Raw genomic sequence first — 18,431 nt, forward strand, 5'->3', positions numbered from 1 at the left:
AACTGGAATTCTATCACCTCCGCTAGCTTTGTTCATAGTGATGCTTCCTAAGGCCCACTTGACTTTGCACTCTAGGATATCTGGCTCTAGTTGAGTGATCACACCACTGTGTTATGACCAAATGCTGCTGGTCAAAAAATTAACTAGTGGTTTTTATGATGGTCAATGTGTTCTCTGAAATGTCATGCAAATTTATGTACATGCCTGTGTTTTCGGGGGTGGGAAGAAGGAAAAGAGGTTTTCTTGACAGCACATTGACCCAAATCAGGAGAGCACCTCTACTTTGAAGACAGTCTGGTCTCTGTGCTCTGGGCCCCTCTGCCCCAAGAGCCTGCAGTTATTTCACGTCTATCTGGCCATCTTATGTAATTAATGCAGTGAATTTACTGACCGCATGATGCATGGTTAAGTCCCCACTGTGTCTTTCCTGGCTTTTGGTGACTCTAGGTGCTTCTGAGTGAGACATGAGTGAAGAGGTATCATGTCAAACTCTGCACCACACTGGCTATGCTCCGTGCAGATACAGGAACTGGCTTGCATGCCTGGTGACTGACCAAGGGAGCCCTCAAATGAAATACTAAAAGGTCAGGGGTAAGTGCAACAAGGGTTTGGTTTCTTTGACTCAGTTTTAAAACTTTTGGGGGGAGAGAATGGGCTTCCCAGGTGGCACTACTGGTAAAGAGCCCGCTTCCCAATGTAGTACATATAAGAGACATGGGTTTGATTCCTGGGTTGGGAATATCCCCTGGAGGAGGGCATGGCAACTCACTCCAGTATTCTTGCCTGGAGAACTCCATGGACAGAGTGGCCTGGCGGGCTACAGTCTATAGGGTTGCAAAGAGTCGGACATGACTGAAGTGACTTAGCATGCACCATGCATGCATGGGAAGAGAAATCCACCTTAATACAAAGTTAACTTCAGATTTTCCAAACCAGAAAGCATTTGTTACACAAGCAGCTATTTTTTTCCCTTTAAAAGCATATAAATTTGTTAAGAAAAGAAGCAAATAATGCAAACCTGTCCAAACTACTTAACCTTCTGCTGGAGGTAAGTTGCCACTAAAAATAGAAATAATTTTTAAAAGTTACCAATACTTTAGCCCTGATTTTTTGTTTCTTCCCCTTTCTCAAGATGCTCTATATTCCACAAAAATACCATATGATGTTATATTTTTGAAATTAATGTCTAATTATATCTATTGGCAACTTTCTTACAATCAAGAATTAAAATCATTAAGATCTAAGGAATATATTTTCATTGTGATTGTCCCTTTCTGTTTTCATAATGTACCATTTTCTGGGATGCTGTCACTTAAGCATGCCAATGCTAACTTTTTTATTTGTTTGTTTTCTAGATCTAAGAGTATTTTCTTAGAGACATGGAGAGGAAATGAGAAGATTGCTATCAATTAGATTTCTTTCTTTAATGTGAAAGAGTTGAAATACTGAGAATTTTCTAAGACTGTAAAGTTAGAGTTTAGGAAGCCTCATGATTTACCCCATAAAGTGAATTAAGATATAAGCATTCCTTTTTGTAAACTCATAATTAAGGTTTTTGTAACTATACTTTACTGACAAATACTAGTTTCTAATAATCCACACCGCACTGATCATTTTTCCCTCCACACATCAGAACACACAGGCACATACTGTGTCATTTCAAAACTGAAAGAGATTTTTCTTTTCCTTGGGCTTGATCTCTAAAGAAGGCCTGTTCAATGCTAGGACTTCAGCTTCAAAGTTTGGCAAAATGTTTCCTAACCCAGGAAGCAGATTAGACAGCTCAGGAAATACAGGGGGGAGAAAGAGGAAAAGGAGAGAAAAAGAAAAGAAAAACAACAAATTGAAAGCATAAGGGTAAACTTATGATCATTGGGTTCTACCTAGGTAACTGGTTTCACTAGATTTTTTCCAGTAAAAAAAAAAAAAAAGCCCCTGCTACTGAACTTTCCCCCACTTCAGGAAATGCACATTAACAACCTCAAAAAGTCCACGTACAACAATATAAGAAGAGAGATCATTTCCTCTAAGAAAAGCTATTTCCAGTCTTGTTTAAAGACTAAACTTCGTATTACCCTTTACCGTATGGGGTGAAGATCGGATATTCTTTACATTTTCTCATTAAAAAATATGCTCAAAATAAATACTTGGATTTTTGTAAGTTTCTATAAACCGAATGTTTTACATATTACAATTTCACTGTAGCAAACAGAATTATACAATGTGAGATTTAAGTCCAACAGGTCCAACGTGGTAAGTTCAACAGATGTTTTGGGAACCCCTTGGACTGAAATTACGAAGGGCAGACGTGATGATGGGGGAAGGGAAATGCAGGCTTCATAGTGGCTCACAGAACCTACTTATTTCTCTGTGGTTACGTTATCCTGCAATATGGCAATAACATTCACATATCGATAACATACATACACATGTCTATGTATGTGTGTTTGGAAAGCCTAGAAAGGAAATCTGGGAACCATATCAGACTTCGTGCAGCACTCAGCTAGATCTGCCCCTCCCACTACCTGTCAACACACCGAGTTAGGACCTAGCGGGGAAAATCAGCTCAAATAAGACAACACTGGCCACATATCACCTTTTCAAGACTCCAAAGCTACGGCCATCACTCATCGAAGTCCCTAAACTGAATATAGAGCAGGGGGAAAATGTCTTCTGAAAAACATCAGGTTAATTCTTTGGTAAAAATTTACAGTAGTTAGTGGATACAAAAGTCTTCACTTTTGCTTTCTGAGATAGTAGGATCTACCAAAAGCCATAAAGCAGAACAGATTCCCTTAAGAATCTTTTAAAGTCTAACTGCTTGAAAAATCGTCATGGCTTTCAATAAAGCTGAAGAGAAAAATTTATCTTGCTGCTAGTTTAAGGGGCTACACTTCAAACTCTTCTTAAAGAAAAAGAGAAAGAGAAAGAGGATAGACTTCTTGGACTGCTTTGAAAAGCTTGAGCAATTACTTCAAAGGAAAGGGTGTCTTTGTCTGGAGAGCAGGTTTATGACTACTGATGCAAATCCTAACCAAAGGCTGAAAAGGACACTCCGTGCATCTTTATGAATGGCCTTAAAGGAAGATGAACAAGTCAAAGGAGATTAAGGACAGTCCAAATCCTGCCACAAATACCAGGACACATCAGTTTTTACAGATGTGCTTTTCTCAGTATGTAACAGGGAATATCACTTACTAACTTACAGACGCCATTATAACAACCCAAGTTTCATTTAAGCAGCACAAGATCTCCATAATACCCATTAAGCATTTATATTGGATCTATGTTTTAAAATATTAGGTGAAATGTTTTACACCATTAGGCAGAATAACAAATGCTGCTATTAAATGTGTTTCTTTGGTGTTCTCATAACACTCAGTGTATTTCTTCATCAAATGGATTCTGAACCACTTAAAGTTATACCTGAAAGAAGAGATGGAGGAAACAGTAATTTCTCTGGTATCCTGTTCATAAATATCCAATGAGAAAAATATTTTGAAAGATCTGTATCCATTAAGGCAAAGAGAATTAATAAGCCAGGTAAAAACAGCCCTGACACCTATTTCTGGCAAACTTTGACTTGCATTTTTAAAAATGAATAAAGTTCTTGGTATTTTGGGCATCATCTCCTCAATCTTAATGAAAATTTAATTATTTTCAAAAGGCACTGCAAAGTTCTCATTAGCAGTTTAAGTACTTTGTTACCAGCAGAGAGAATCTGCTTCATTCATTTACCATTTCCATACCATCTACCATGAAATGAAGAGCAGGTCAACACTTCTTTAGTTTTAGTTTTATAGAAGTAAAATTAGCGCCTTCAATTAAAACTTAAGTTTTACTTCTCCTGGGACAGAGGTTAGTTAACATTTTCCATTTGTTTATTCATTCATTCCTTTAACTCCTTCACTTTAACATAACACTTACTGAGTATGTATTATGTGAATGCACTGTGAAAACAAGAAAGGCAATAAAATATGACCTTGTATTTGTAAATGATTTGATTTTAAATGGTCACTGGATAAGGTTTTGTTGACCCTACTATAAGCCTGCTAATTATAAATATCTATTATTGGAAAGATCAAAAAGCTGCACTTTAGTCCAAACTATTTATTATAACTTAATTTTTATACAAAATAAATATTTACCATCAACTAATAAGGTTTCTAAATAAAAACAACCAATATAATTTTCCAGGTTAGCAAAATCTAATACCCATCTGACCTCTTAAGAGACATAAAACAAAATATGAAACCTGGCTTTAAAAAAAAATCACTTCAATAGAGTATTCATTTTGAAAGAAAATGTAAATTTGTTTAAGGACCTAAATATATAATTATTACATATCTATAGGTTTAAGAAAATCTAAGTATTATATATACTAGCCATTTCCTAAAGCTGGATATTTCTGTTTTGCACATCTTTTATTCCATTTTAATTACAATTGATTACTACAAAGCATTCATCAACGAAAAAATTCATATGAAAATTGAAGACTAAGGTTTCTCATGTGGCTCACCATAATGGTAAATCAGGAGAGGAAATGGTTTTTGTGAAGCAGAAATGAGGTTAGTTGTTAAATGTTTCTTAAATCTTTCCATTAACTTTCTAATTTTTCAACTGGAATGATAACACTACATTTTAATTATACCAAGAGAAATTATTTAAGACTTCGTCTATTTATACCATCTCTACCAACCTTTCCTTCTCTTTTCCTTTCATTATGGATTTTTTTCATTGTGAAACATGTTGATTTTGTATATTACAGAAAACAAATCATGGCTGCATTTAGAATATGACAACCAACAATAAAATTTGGTAGCTTCCTCTTGTAAATATTATTAGAATTATTAATCTAAGACAGTATAATGTTGGTTTAAAACTCAATAATACTAAGTTCTTGATTTATAACCTTTCTCCCTTCTATGATTATGTATTATATATACATGTTTATATGAACTTATGTAAACAAAAGTTTATGACAACGGAATCATCTTTTCAGACTACATTAAAAAGTGCAATTGTGTGAGTATATACCTACAACTGTATACATAAAGTATAACCCTAACATGTGTAATAGTATTTAAAAAGTACAAAATCTTATCATGACATATACTTTCGTAAGAACTCAATACTAACTAGAGATTGCTAGAGGTAATAAAATTATCTTCTGCAAATACTAAGAGTGCTTTAGCGACAAAGTTGCACCAAATTTTCCACAGTTGATGATCCAATGAAATGAAATTTAAAATGCTGTCCAGTTTAGTGGCTAAGAATGGTGCCTCTGGCCTAGAGTGCCTGGGTTTGAATCCAGGCTCTAGTTTGCTAGCTATGCTTCCCTTCCCTTGGGTTTTGAAGCTCATAGGTCTTACTAGAACTATGAAAACTCAAATTCATGTCCATTGAGTTGGCGATGCTGTCCAACCATCTCATCCTCTGTCGCTCCCTTCTCCTCCTGCCCTTAACCTTTCCCAGCATCAGGGTCTTTTCTAAGGAGTCAGTTCTTCGCATCAGGTGGCCAAAGTATTGGAGCTTCAGCTTCAGCATCAGTCTTTCCAATGAATATTCCAGGTTGATTTCCTTTCGGATTGACTAGTTTGATCTCCTTGCTGTCCAAGGGACTCTCATGAGTCTTCTCTAGCACCCCAATTCGAAAGCATCAGTTCTTCGGCAATCAGCCTTCTTTTATGGTCCAACTCTCACATCTGTACATGACAACTGGAAAAACCATAGCTTTGACTATATGGATCTTTGTTGTCAAAGTGATGTCTCTGCTTTTTAATATGCTGTCTAGGCATAGAAAAAAGTCTGGAGTGATAACTAGTAAATGTAAGCAATCTCCTCCTGCCCTCAATCTAGTAAGTTCTAATAGTTCTAGAAAGATCTAGAAAGTAGAGGCATACTAATATTCTCTCTGTGCCTCATCTATAAAACAAGGGTAACAACTGGCCTGGGCTGCCCAGGTGGCTCAGTGGTAAAGAATATGCCTGCCAATGAAGGAGATGCAAGAGATGTGGATTCGATCCCTGAGTTGGGAAGATCCTCTGGAGAAGGAATCCCCACTCCAGTATTCTTACTTGGAGAATCTCATGGACAGAGGAACCTGATGGGCTACAGACTGAGGCTGCAAAGAGTCCAACACGACTGCACATATGTGCGCGCGCGCGCACACACACACACACACACACACACAAAATACCAGGACTACCATGAGGATTAATGAGCTACCATGTAAAGTGCTGAAGATGTGCCTAGCGTGTAGGGAGCACTCAATAAACACCAGCTAGCAGAAGTAGAATGATGCATATTTTCACCCTCTGTTGCACACATTTTTTGTAGCAAAAGTATAATATCTGATCCTGTGACATATAAATGCCAATTAGAAATAGTTCTTTTACTATTTTTCCTGTCAGGGAGGAAAATATACCTTCATTTCTAGAAAGTAGACCATGATTTCTCCCATTCCTCTTTTTCTTAGATTTTCCAACCTTCTCTGACAATCCATTTAATTCTGATATAGCCAGAGCATGGAGCTGAGAGCAGGAAGGGAAGGTACATTACAATAACTAGGTATTTTCCTACCCAGTAAAATATATTTATTGTCTCTGATTATCAAAATAATATATGCTCATTATAAAGCATTCATATAATTTAGTAAATTATGAAGAAGAAAATGAAAAAATGCCTCTAAGTTGCACTACATAAAATGACCGTTGCTTACATTTACCAGTTATTATTTCAGACTGTTTTCTAGCCTAGACAGCATATTAAAAAACAGAGACATCACTTTGCCAACAAAGGTCCATAGAGTCAAAGCTATGGTTTTTCCAGTAGTCATGTACGGATGTGAGAGTTGGACCATAAAGAAGACTGAGCGCCGAAGAATTGCTGCTTTTCAACTATGGTGTTGGAGAAGACTCTTGTGAGTCCCTCGGAAGGCAAGGAGATCAAACCAGTCAATCCGAAAGGAAATCAACCCTGAATATTCATTGGAAGGACTGATGCTGAAACTGAAGCTCTAATACTCTGGCCACCTGATGCGAAGAACTGACTCCTTAGAAAAGACCCTGATGCTGGGAAAGGTTGAAGGCAGGAGGAGAAGCAGGTGACAGAGATGAGCTGGTTGGATGGCATCACTGACTCAATGGACATGAGTTTGAGCAGACTCTGGGAGATAGTGAAGGACAGGGAAGCCTGGCATGCTTAAGTCCATGGCATCATGAAGAGCTGCATACGACTGTGCAACTGAACAACAGCAATACACAGTATACAAAGTATACACTTACTGACACAAATACTTAAAATATATCTTATTGTACGTGCAGTTTGGTGATCTCTTACACTTATCAACTCAGAGAGCATATCCTTTCATGCCAATATCACAATTCATAATACATTAATGGCTATACAGTCTTGCATCGTGTGCACATATCAAACTTTACTTGTGTACTTCTTTTATCCTAGTTTTTTGAGACTTTCCACTTGCCAGTTCCCCACAGACAGGCTTGTCTTTGGCTCTGATTCTTTGATAGCTTCTGTAGTTGCATATGTGTGTCTGGAAACACTGACATGATAAAATTCTGCCTCCAAAAAGAATGTAGATACTTAGAAAAGTTGTTGAAATCTTATCCATATTTGTTGATGTTTAATATTATGATTTTTATAAATAAGAAAATGAAAATGGATAACTATTTTTATCTATCTATCCTAAATATCCAAGTCACATAAAATTCTTTGTAATTTGTCCTCCTTAACATTTTTAACATTTGTTAAAGATACATAAGTAAGGCATTGGTGAAAAGTATAGAGGATTTTCACATCTTTAGCAATTTGAAACACCTGGATTTGACACCAAAAGCAAGACACCAAAAGCAAAAAATAAACAACTGAGATTATATTAAGCTAAAAACCTCTGGACAGCAAAGGAAACCATTAACCAAATGAAAAGGCAACAGATGGAATGGGAGAAAACATTTACAGATCATAATGCCTGAAAAAGGGTTAATATCCAAAACACATAAAGAATTCACATAACTCAATATCAAGAGAACAATCTAATTTAAAAATGGACAGAGGATCTGAATAGGCTTTTTTTTTTTTTTACAAAGAATACATACAGATGGCTAAGTACAGAAAAAGGTAACTCAACACCACTTATCACCAGGGAAATGCAAACCACAATGAGATACCCTCACATCTGCTAGACGGGCTTTACAAAAAGGACAAGAAACAACAAGCTCTGGCAAGAAGGTGGAGAAAGGGGGGTCCCTGTGCACTGCTGGTAGGAATGTAACTTGGTACAAACACTATAGAAAACAGAATGCAGGTTCCTCAAAAAATTAAACTATAACTACCATGTGATCCAGCAAGTTCACGTCTAGGTATAAATGAAAACACTAATTTGAGAAGATATCTGCACCCCATGTTCACTGCAACATTATTCACAGTAGCCAAGACATGGAAACAGCCTAAGTATCCACTGATGGATGAATGGATAGATGAAATGCTACACACACACAGTGGAATATTAGTCATAAAAAATAAGTAAAGCCTGCCATTTGTGGCAATATGGATAGACTTTAAGGACATTATGGTAAGTAAAATAAGTCAGACAAAGACAAATACTTTATGATCTCATTTATGTGTAGAATTAAAAAAAAACAAACACTAACTTCAAAGATACAGAGAATAGACTACCAGAGGTGGTTGCCAAATGTGGAGAGTGGGCAAAATGGGCAACAGTGGTCTAAAGGTACAAACTCACTTATACAGTGAGTAAGTCTTGGGAATTTAATTTAGAGTATGGTGAATATAGTTAATAATCATGTTCAGTCACTCAGTCATGTCCAACTCTTTTTGACCCAATGGACTGTAGCCTGCCAGGCTCTTGTGTCTATGGGATTTTTCAGGCAAGAATACTAGAGTAGATTGCCATTTCCTCCTCCAGGGGATCTTCTCGACCCAGGGATGGAACTCACATCTCCTCTGACTCCTGCATTGGCAGGCGGCTTCTTTTCCACTGAGCCACCTGGGCAGCCCATTTAATAATACTGTATTGTATATTTGAAAGTTGCTGAGAGAGTGGATCTTAAAAGTTCTCACATCGGAAAAAAACAGTGTAACTGTGTGGTGATGGATGTTATTTAGACACTGTGGTGATCCTTTGCAATTATACAAATACCAAATCATGATGTTGTACATCTGAAATGCATAGAATGTTAGATGTCAACTATATCTCAATTAAAGAAAAAAGAAACTTCCTGACCCTGCTCACCCTAAGGAAATATAAAGCATTCTCTCAGTTGTAGAAAGTTATAAGCTATGAGAATAAAAGCTAAAAAGCTCAAGAGTCATGAAGACCTGAGCCATGAGATGCAGAAAGATTTCTAAGGATTTTTTTCCTCTCTAATTTGCTGTATGACTCAGGGAACTCAAACCAGGGTTCTGTAACAACACAGAGGGAGTGGGAAGGGGTGGGAGGTAGGAGGGAGGTTCAAGAGGGAGGGGACATATGTGTATCTATGGCTGATTCATGTCGATGTACGGCAGAAACTAATACAATATTGTAAAGCAATTATCCTTCAATTAAAAATAAATAAATTTAATAATAAATAAAAGCAACAAAACAAAAACCACTTCAAATCCAAAACACAAAGTTTGACCAAACCCATTTGAATGTGAAATAAATTATTTTTGAAAACAGGGCAACTGTAAAAGAAATCATCAGGGACATTTACTACCTAATTTCATATAAAAGTGGGTCTCTGTTCATGAATTCTCAGGACTATCTAAAGCACGATGTAAGGTACATATGCACAAAGATATCATATAATTTCTCTAAAGAAGCAAACTCTTTGAAAGTCAATCTAATATGTTGTTCCAGGAGGTCTTCATTAACCATATCCTTAGTAGTTCTACAATAATATTGATCCCCCATACAACATTCTAAAAGCAGAAGACTCCTGATTTTAGGCTTAAAAAAAGAAGAGAGGGGAGGAAGTAGCTTGAAATTTCAGAGTACATTCAGTCTCACTTAAATGAAAGAAGACACGTTTACAGTTTCCTTTGAGAGCCTACACTTCATTGACTATAGAGAATTTGTAGCTTCTAACTAATGGGTAATTCCTGCCATTGTTTGAAATTAAATTTCCTATCTGAGCATAAAGTATTAGACAATTTTCTTTGGTGTCGCACTATTAAAGTGTTCATATGAAGATACCCAGTTCCAATTTGAGGGGATAAATCATCTGTTCTTCTGTTCTCATATTTATATGGCAAGAACCCATGGGTTGAATGGTATAGTCATTTTTTTCTGCAACTAAACAAGGTAAATAAATGTGATATATTGGCACATCACCCCACCACTCTGCATATGGTGCACATTAAGGCTGTATTCATTTGCCATATGAATATAATTCCTTTTACCACATCTACTATTAGTTACAAGCAGTAAATACAGAGTTGTTTTGCTGGAATGGGAGGGCCTGCATTACATCATGGGGCACCAAACATCCTGGCCCTTCTGGAGAATTTCATAGACATAGTTTTAATGTCACCTGAACTTGAACACTGCCAACATATTGCTTCAAACCATGCTTGATGAATTCTTCAAGGAAAAACGGAAAATACAGGGCAATCTTAGTGTTAGTGCAATAGCGCAAACCATAAGGAATGTTCTTGATGAGGTATATATGGAAGAAGCCATGTTCTTGACAAAGAATCAGATTGAGTCATATCCCAGATATAAAAAAAAGCTGTTTCAAACACTGCTTTCATAGTAGCCGTGAACATAAGCAAACTAAAGTTAAAATATCATCCAAACAATTTCCTCCAACTGTAGCTTACTGAAGACCTGTGATTAATAAGATAAGAGTTCTTCTCATGACAAACTGTGATGCTTTGTTTCACTAGGTATATATTGTGCTTACTTTTTCCTTAAACAAAATATTGATTGTAACAGTCCAAATCCAGGTTAGTGCAGGGCAAAAGAAGAGAATGTCATTTCTTCTACAAACTCATACAGTTCAACACAGATGTACACATCTTGGCATTTGTGAACCATAAATTCTACACCACAGGCAATTAAAAACAAAGTACACCTGTTTTAACAAGTACTGATTTTCAGAGCTAGCAAGTCCCCCAATGTGTCCAGCAGATGGCGCTCTAGGACGCCTACTTCTTGTATCACATCCACCTATATTCTGGCAAGACAAAGAATAAGGATTTATCGGTAGCTTCAGTAAAGCATAGTAGGCTTTATTATAAAAAGAACATAATTCCTAAATATGCACGCAAAAATATACATATGCATAAGCACACGTGCACAGAGACAACCGGTAAATAAGTCACACCTGGACATATTGTGATACCACTTTTCTTAAAGACTTGATGAGTAGTCTATGTGTATCAGTGGTATTTATGGTTACATGGCAAGATCATTCTAAATTCATTAAAAAAAAATTTAGAATGCCTTAAAGTTAGAATTCATTTTTAATTATGGCAAGGATGTCTCATTAGGGTGATACTAGTAAAATTAACAACAGTAGGATTTACGGTAATGACTTAAGTGATTGATGAGAGTGTAACAAAATGAAGTTTTCGACAGAGAAAAAGCAGGGCAGCCATGGCATACAGTACTTTAAAAAACAGCTCTGTGGTCTGTTAGTGCTAGCCTTATGGTTAATAAAACCTTCTTTCTAATTAATGGTGCTGAAATATTCTTAACAGAATCTTGTTATGAAAAAAACTTTTTTTTTTCAGCAGACGCCATTCCTATAAAGGAGAAAGCTGATATAGATTAGCATGTCTGATTGCAAAGAAGAAAAAAAAAATGCCACCTTTCAATCAAATCAAAAACAGAATGTGAGAATGGAAAACTACTTTACTGAAATACTATGCACACCATCTATGCAACACCTCCTAGTCAGTGACTGTTTGTTTCTAAAGCTATTCAACTGTGACTTTCAAAAAATAATTACTCAGATACCTAAAAATGCTTAATAAGCACTTACGTTTAGATACTTAATGAGTATTTGATTTTAAGTTTATGATCTAATACAATACAAAAATAGTGAATAACTCTTTTGTGAATTTTCATTTTGATTACAAGATCATTTTAAAGTTTAAGGTATTTAAATGTCAATTGAATGCATCAGGGAACATTTTCTTCAAAATTTGGAAGTGTACAGTCTGGATAGCATTATTGCGAAGGGAAAATGAGTATTCCAGGAAAGCATTTTGGTGGACAAAATCCAGTTTTGAACACAAAGGGTACGAGGGCAAAGAGAGATATGCTTTCATGCAGAAAACGTCTTTCTTTGAAATGTTCTTGGTTAATTTTATTTAAAAGATCCACAACTAAATGGAATCCTATCTTAATTTTTCTTCTCATTAAGAAAACTGCATTCCACAGGAGATAACTATCACAAAACAATAGAGTCAAAAATGGAAAACTATCTGTCATACAGGAAAACAAGGCTTTTGCTATATAACAGAGTCAGATTTCATACAACATGTGCATCCTTTTAAAAGCCTCATGTTATACTATACACAGGTTTTATCCAGTTTGAATCAGTATGATTTTGCCTGAGCAATGTGGTTATTAACACTGGATAACATGATTAAAAAAAAAAACTAATAAAGCTATCAACTTTACATACAGCACTAACATTAGATTTGTAGGTAATGCCATAGGCTTATGACACTAGCAAGTAAAATTACTAGCTTATTCTTATGATTCTTGAAATAAATAAGTTATATCCTTGGGTGAGACCTATGAAATGCAGGAAAGGCAATAGTCTAGTTTTTTAAAAAAAATTACCCATTTTCTTTCCAAGCAAGACAAAAGCCTAAATTCAAAACTTTAAGTTGAGGCACTGTATGTATTTACAGACCATGTCAGAGTTACGTATATAAAAGCCTAGCTATTTCTTAAACGTCAATTACATTTCATCCAAGAGATACAACATAGAAGTAAGCATAATCTAAAATTCTTCATCTGAAAATCTGTGACTTCAGCGGCTGCACTGTGGAGCCATCAGTGAGCCACAGGCTTAAAAAATCTGAACCAGCTTGCGTGAGTGCTGCAAACAGTTCACACGTGGTACAAATGTCTTTGTTTTTGTTTGTCATTTTCTTTTGAAAAGCTTACGCTGGCTTATTCTCTTTTCCATTCTAATGTGTGGAAATTCTCATTATATGAAAAAGTGTCTCTTTGTCTTTTTCCTAGATTCATCCTTCAAAGTTAAAGCAAAATTCATTTGGGACATCAGATATTATAAAAGGACCCAAAAGGATGAGCTTCACTGTGAGAAAGGTAATTTAATTTATCAAGAGTCATTACAATTTTCTAAAATTTTTATTAGATGTGCTGTTAAGTTATTCTTTTATTTTTTTTCCTTTCATTACCAGCATTACTAGGAGTTAATGTCCACCATAGTGCAGACAATGAGGGGGTATAGATGAAGTGCTTTATGAAAAATATAACATTATAATATATACTCTAATACCAGCAAGATGGTGTTCGTGTGGTGATTTATTTGCTCTGAAGCATTCTGTGCTTCTGATAACACCTTAAGTCAGTTACTATCGTTGCTTTCATTTTACAGACAAGACAGCGCAGCAAAGCATAGAACTTAGCTTTGTCTTACTCTAAACGCCAGGATCTGGTCAGTCCTACTTGATTCATTTTTATAATGTCATGCACATAAAAAATCATCTTTAGGTTGATTTACAAGGTATTTAAATATATATATTTATCCCTTCTAGAAAAGCTGAATATTTCTAAAATACACTTCTTTTCAAATACATTTAAATTTCTGAAATATAACAACAATTACACATTAAGTGTAGCGAGAAAGCCTTTAGCTACTTTTCAAACTAACCATTAGTAATGACATAGAGAACATGGTTAGGTCAAGGAAGTAAAAAAAAAAAGAACAAAATTTTTTTTTTCATTTGGATTGCTGTATGTGCATGAAACATCACACACTATTTTAAAGCAAAGTTCTTCCTAAATATTTTCACATAAATAACAAAATGGTATGCTTATTGTCCATGCCAGATCTGGGTTTGTCTGAGACAGTTTAGTGAATCTCAATAACTGAGTTTATAAAAACAGGGGACAAGGAAATTGAAAGTAGTCGCTCATCTTAAAAGGCCAGGAAGGAGGAAGGAACCGAGTATAAGGCTCCATGAAGAAAAGAACATGAAGTGCTTCTCAAAAGAATGTGAAGAACAAAATGCCCTGAAATTTACAAATTTAAAATTATTACTTTAATTACATATAAAACAGAGATGTTGTGTAAATATGTGAAATACACACATGTACACACTAACCTCCCTATATAGGCACACACACTAAAGTCTGCTCTGACTACTATTACCCATAGCATCAAAGCCTTAAAGTTACTCTTCACATTTAATTTGTGTAGGGAATTATCCACGTTTTGATTAAAATAAGAAATACATATTAGAGGTTCATAAAATAAAAACTTTGATTCACCATCACACCAAACATAACACATACAAAGCAGAAACAGTGTCGGTAAAAATACTTTGCATATACTTCTTTTAAAACTGTACTGGCTCTTGAGTAAATTTTTTTAAAAAGGTTTCACTTTCATACAAATAATATACATTTAATAAGCACAGCTTTAATAAGTCAATTCAAAATATGATGGACTTAATCAGGCTGTTTTATAATTTGGGACTGAGTGACAGAAGTAAGTACCATAGTATTCAGGTAATAAAAGCAACAACGTGATCCTTCCTTAGCCAAATAAATTACAACTTGCTTTAAATTAAGAAACTGTAAATATTTAAGAGCAGTTAAAATGCTCTACCTATGAAATAAAAAATATAATGCTATTCTTGCAGGCTCTCTTCAGTGTTGTCATAATCATTTTAATTAAATTCTCATTTTTCAGGTGGTCCCTTTAATTGTTTTTTTCCTACTTCTTAATGTGTTTTCCTAAAGCCATTTCTTTTCTGCAGCTGGGTGCGATTGGTTTTAATGGTAGCTGCCTCCTTTTTTGCCTTCTGTGAATTACAGTTTTAAATGGTTACACATTTTTTGTTTTACTGCCTTCAGCATAGTTTCATAAAGATGTTTAAGGCTGTTGGTGAACATTCTCATTTCCCATTTGAGAAACCAACAGCCAATTTGAATATTCCATATTGGCCTTTTATGACCTGTTTTATCTTTTAATATGTAAATGAAAGCATATTTTTTCTAAAGACTGGTTTGTTTCCATGAAATTATAATTTTTTTTTGCTCTTTAAAATAGGAATTCGATCAACAATATGTGATTGCTCTTTTACATTATATCTTATTGTTTGTGAATTAAACTCTTCTATTTGGTGACAGCCATTTCCAATGAAGAACTAGCATTTTCAGCTAAAAATAACCAAACACATGAAAATGAGATTTCATCCTTGAATTTCAATTATCATTGGTCACAAAATGTTAATAACAAGGTTATCTAGAGCTTTCTTAAATTATAACTAAGAAATGAAAATTACTTGATATTTCAGTTTCACTTTCACCATGATGAAATAGGTAAAACTTCACTGCAAAATGTTATTATACATCACTTGTAAAAGTTTACTCATAAATTGTACTTACTGCCCGGGTTATCTCCAATACCACTGCTTTTTCCATTCCAGTACCAGAGCAGAAGGGTTGCATCACGTGACCCTGACAGAATGTAGCAATTTCCCCCTATATATGACTCCGAACGAGTGAGGCAAGTGACGACATCCCAATGGCCAAACACCACTTGGATCAATTTTCCTGAAATACAAAACAAGTTTCTTTTAAACTGCTATTTAAAACAAGTGAAAAAATTTCCAGTGATTGTTTAACTTTTAGGAAGATAATGAAGTTGTATTAACTCATATTCTGATAATTCAGATTTTATGATAAAATTTGATCTGGTTCAGCCTAAAAGTTTTCTTTGAATAATTAACGACAACAAAAAGAATCAACAGAACAGTGATAGTAACATTTTTGAAAGACATATGTTAAAACTATTTCAACTAATAATATTATTATACATAGCTCCTAGGAATTAGAAATGAATTATGTCTACTGATTAAAGCAGACTCAAGAGAACCCTTATTTGGAACCATTTCAACAATTTATTAAGTTACTCTAAATGATTCAAAACAAAGCAAAACTTAGTTGCCTTTCTGTAAGTACTCTATCATTCAGACTTCACTAATACAAACCTATCTCTGAATCAGTAAAGGCAATTGATTTCTTTTTCTCTTCTCTGAAATGATCTACACAAAGACAGTATAAACAACATCCAAGAGTTTCTGTTTTTCAAATCAAGATTACATGAGCTAAATTTTGATAAAAGGACTAATATATTGTGACTGCAATTTGAACTAGTGATTCTTTCTTTAATTGTCTGAGTGAGGAGAATTCCTGAGGAGAAGGGAAATTAAGATGACAGTTTACCAGTTATGACTGGGGAGGGGGGGACCCAGGAAACTCACCGTATATCTAGGATGCCAAGCACAGAATGAACTGCTCACATAACAGTGTCAGAGAAAAAGTAAAGGTCCCACCTTTAGGATTTTCTGTTTAATCAGATACGGTGTTTGTAATTCATACAAACTTGTCTGAAGAATTAAATAGCTATAGCAGCTCTTCTACTCTACCCCGACCAGTTTCTAGCTAATGTTTCTCTCAGAAATGTCTACAGAATCTACAAGTTAATGTCATAGAATGTCCACCTTTAATACTCAGCATGAATGCTTTTCTTTTTTCAAATAAGCATTTCGGTAGAGTCATAAAAAATACAATTCAGATGTTCAAGATAAAAACCATTAAGCTGGAAAAAAATTAGTATGCCTAAAAAGTTTATATGTTTAACTTGGAAAGATCATAGCCTATCAAAAGCTTAAGGCCTCAACTATTGGTATCTATATGTACTTAATTTTTCAAGATAATAAATATAACTAAAAGTATATTTCCACTAATTTTTTTACATCATTGATTTAAATAAACCCAAAGCATATTATAAAGTCTGCAAATTTAGAAATAAAATACTGCTTCATCCACATCAGATGGGAAGTCAAATGCAGTGTTTTCCCTTGTACATAGTGTTCTAATAGTAACTTAAGACCAGATTCATATCATTCTCAAACTGCAAAATTGATATAGTACACTTTTGTCTCCTATGGAAAAAGACTTTAGTCAAAGCAGGTATTTTAACTAATAAATGTTAAAAATGTTCGCTTCTGAATTTCTCCAACCTTTCAAATTAACACCAGAACATTTCATTTTAAAAATCAACTTTATCAATAAAGAACATGATAAGAACTCAAGACTTTCTAGAATTAAAAAATTGAAAAGAAAAAGAAAATTAAATATTAAAAATATAATAATTTTTTATCATTTCCAATTTATATGAAGGACAAAGTAGAGAGGTTTAGTGGTAAAATGGTTGGAGTTAGATTAGAGGGAAGACCTAAGTAAGGATGAGACAAGAGGTAGCTGAATGCACTCTTACTACAAATTAGGAAGTGGCAGACGCTCAGTCGTGTCAGACTCTGTACCCATGGACTGCAGCCCACCGGGCTAACCTGTGCACGGGATTCTCCACACAAGAACAGTGGAGTGGGCAGCCATTCCCTTCTCCAGGGGATCTTCCTGACCCAGGGATCATACCTGTGTCTTCTGCATTCCAGGCAGATTTTTTACCGTCTGAGCCATCAGGGAAGAAGTACTAATTAGAAAAGTGAAAGCTAAATCATGAGTTTTAACTACCAAAAATACCGAACACTCCATAAAGTGATTATGTTTTTGATCACCGAGTATGTACAGTGACTTCTGCCTCAGTCTATACTAAGTGCTGAGAGCATGTCAACTATACGGGTGATTTAAATAGGTTATTTAGAGTAGACTTATTTAAGATTTGACAACCATAAATTCAGTGGGCTGTAGAAGTGAAGATGAGCATAGTAATACATCTAGGTATGTGAGGTCTGTGGCATAAACAGAAAACCCAAATGCTCCACACGTAGACCAGGAGGCCTGCTTGGTAACCTGCTCCGTTTCCAGCTAGTGAGGACAAAGCAGAAAGTTTTAGCTGTAAAAGTGGGATGGATTAAAAAGACTGCCAGAATTTCTCAGGACACACAATAATTTGTTATTTCTCATTAATTAAGTCGTCATTCTGTGTCTACAATGTCAGCGTTAGGAAAATGTATATTCAGACTGTGGTTTCTTTTTTAATTAAAATTTCCCAATGTTTTAAATTTTGCCCCTAAAAGTTATCACAATTATTTTTCATTCAACAAACATTTACTGAGCATTTACCAAGTGCAGAGCATTAGATTTTCTTACTTGTATACAGTGGTAAAGAGAAACGGTTCCTGCCCTCATTAAACAAACAGAAACAGACACGTAACTATGACTG

The 18,431-nt window shown here is 35.1% G+C and overlaps 1 protein-coding gene across 10 annotated transcripts in view; it reads right to left on the reverse strand.

The window, feature by feature from the left end:
• Positions 1-18,431, reverse strand: part of LRBA (LPS responsive beige-like anchor protein) — an 803,036-nt gene that overhangs the window by 15,389 nt on the left and 769,216 nt on the right. For 9 of the 10 annotated variants that reach the window (XM_081543940.1, XM_081543938.1, XM_081543939.1 and 6 more), the window contains one exon: positions 15,626-15,793. In XM_081543940.1, the coding sequence (XP_081400066.1) occupies positions 15,626-15,793 (168 nt within the window). The remainder of the gene's footprint in view (positions 1-15,625; positions 15,794-18,431) is intronic. The other variant, XM_081543941.1, reaches the window with a different exon arrangement.

This window comes from Giraffa tippelskirchi, chromosome 11 (assembly GCF_054371585.1).
Source record: "Giraffa tippelskirchi isolate mGirTip1 chromosome 11, T2T-mGirTip1v1.2.pri, whole genome shotgun sequence".
Classification (NCBI taxonomy): Eukaryota; Metazoa; Chordata; class Mammalia; order Artiodactyla; family Giraffidae; genus Giraffa; species Giraffa tippelskirchi.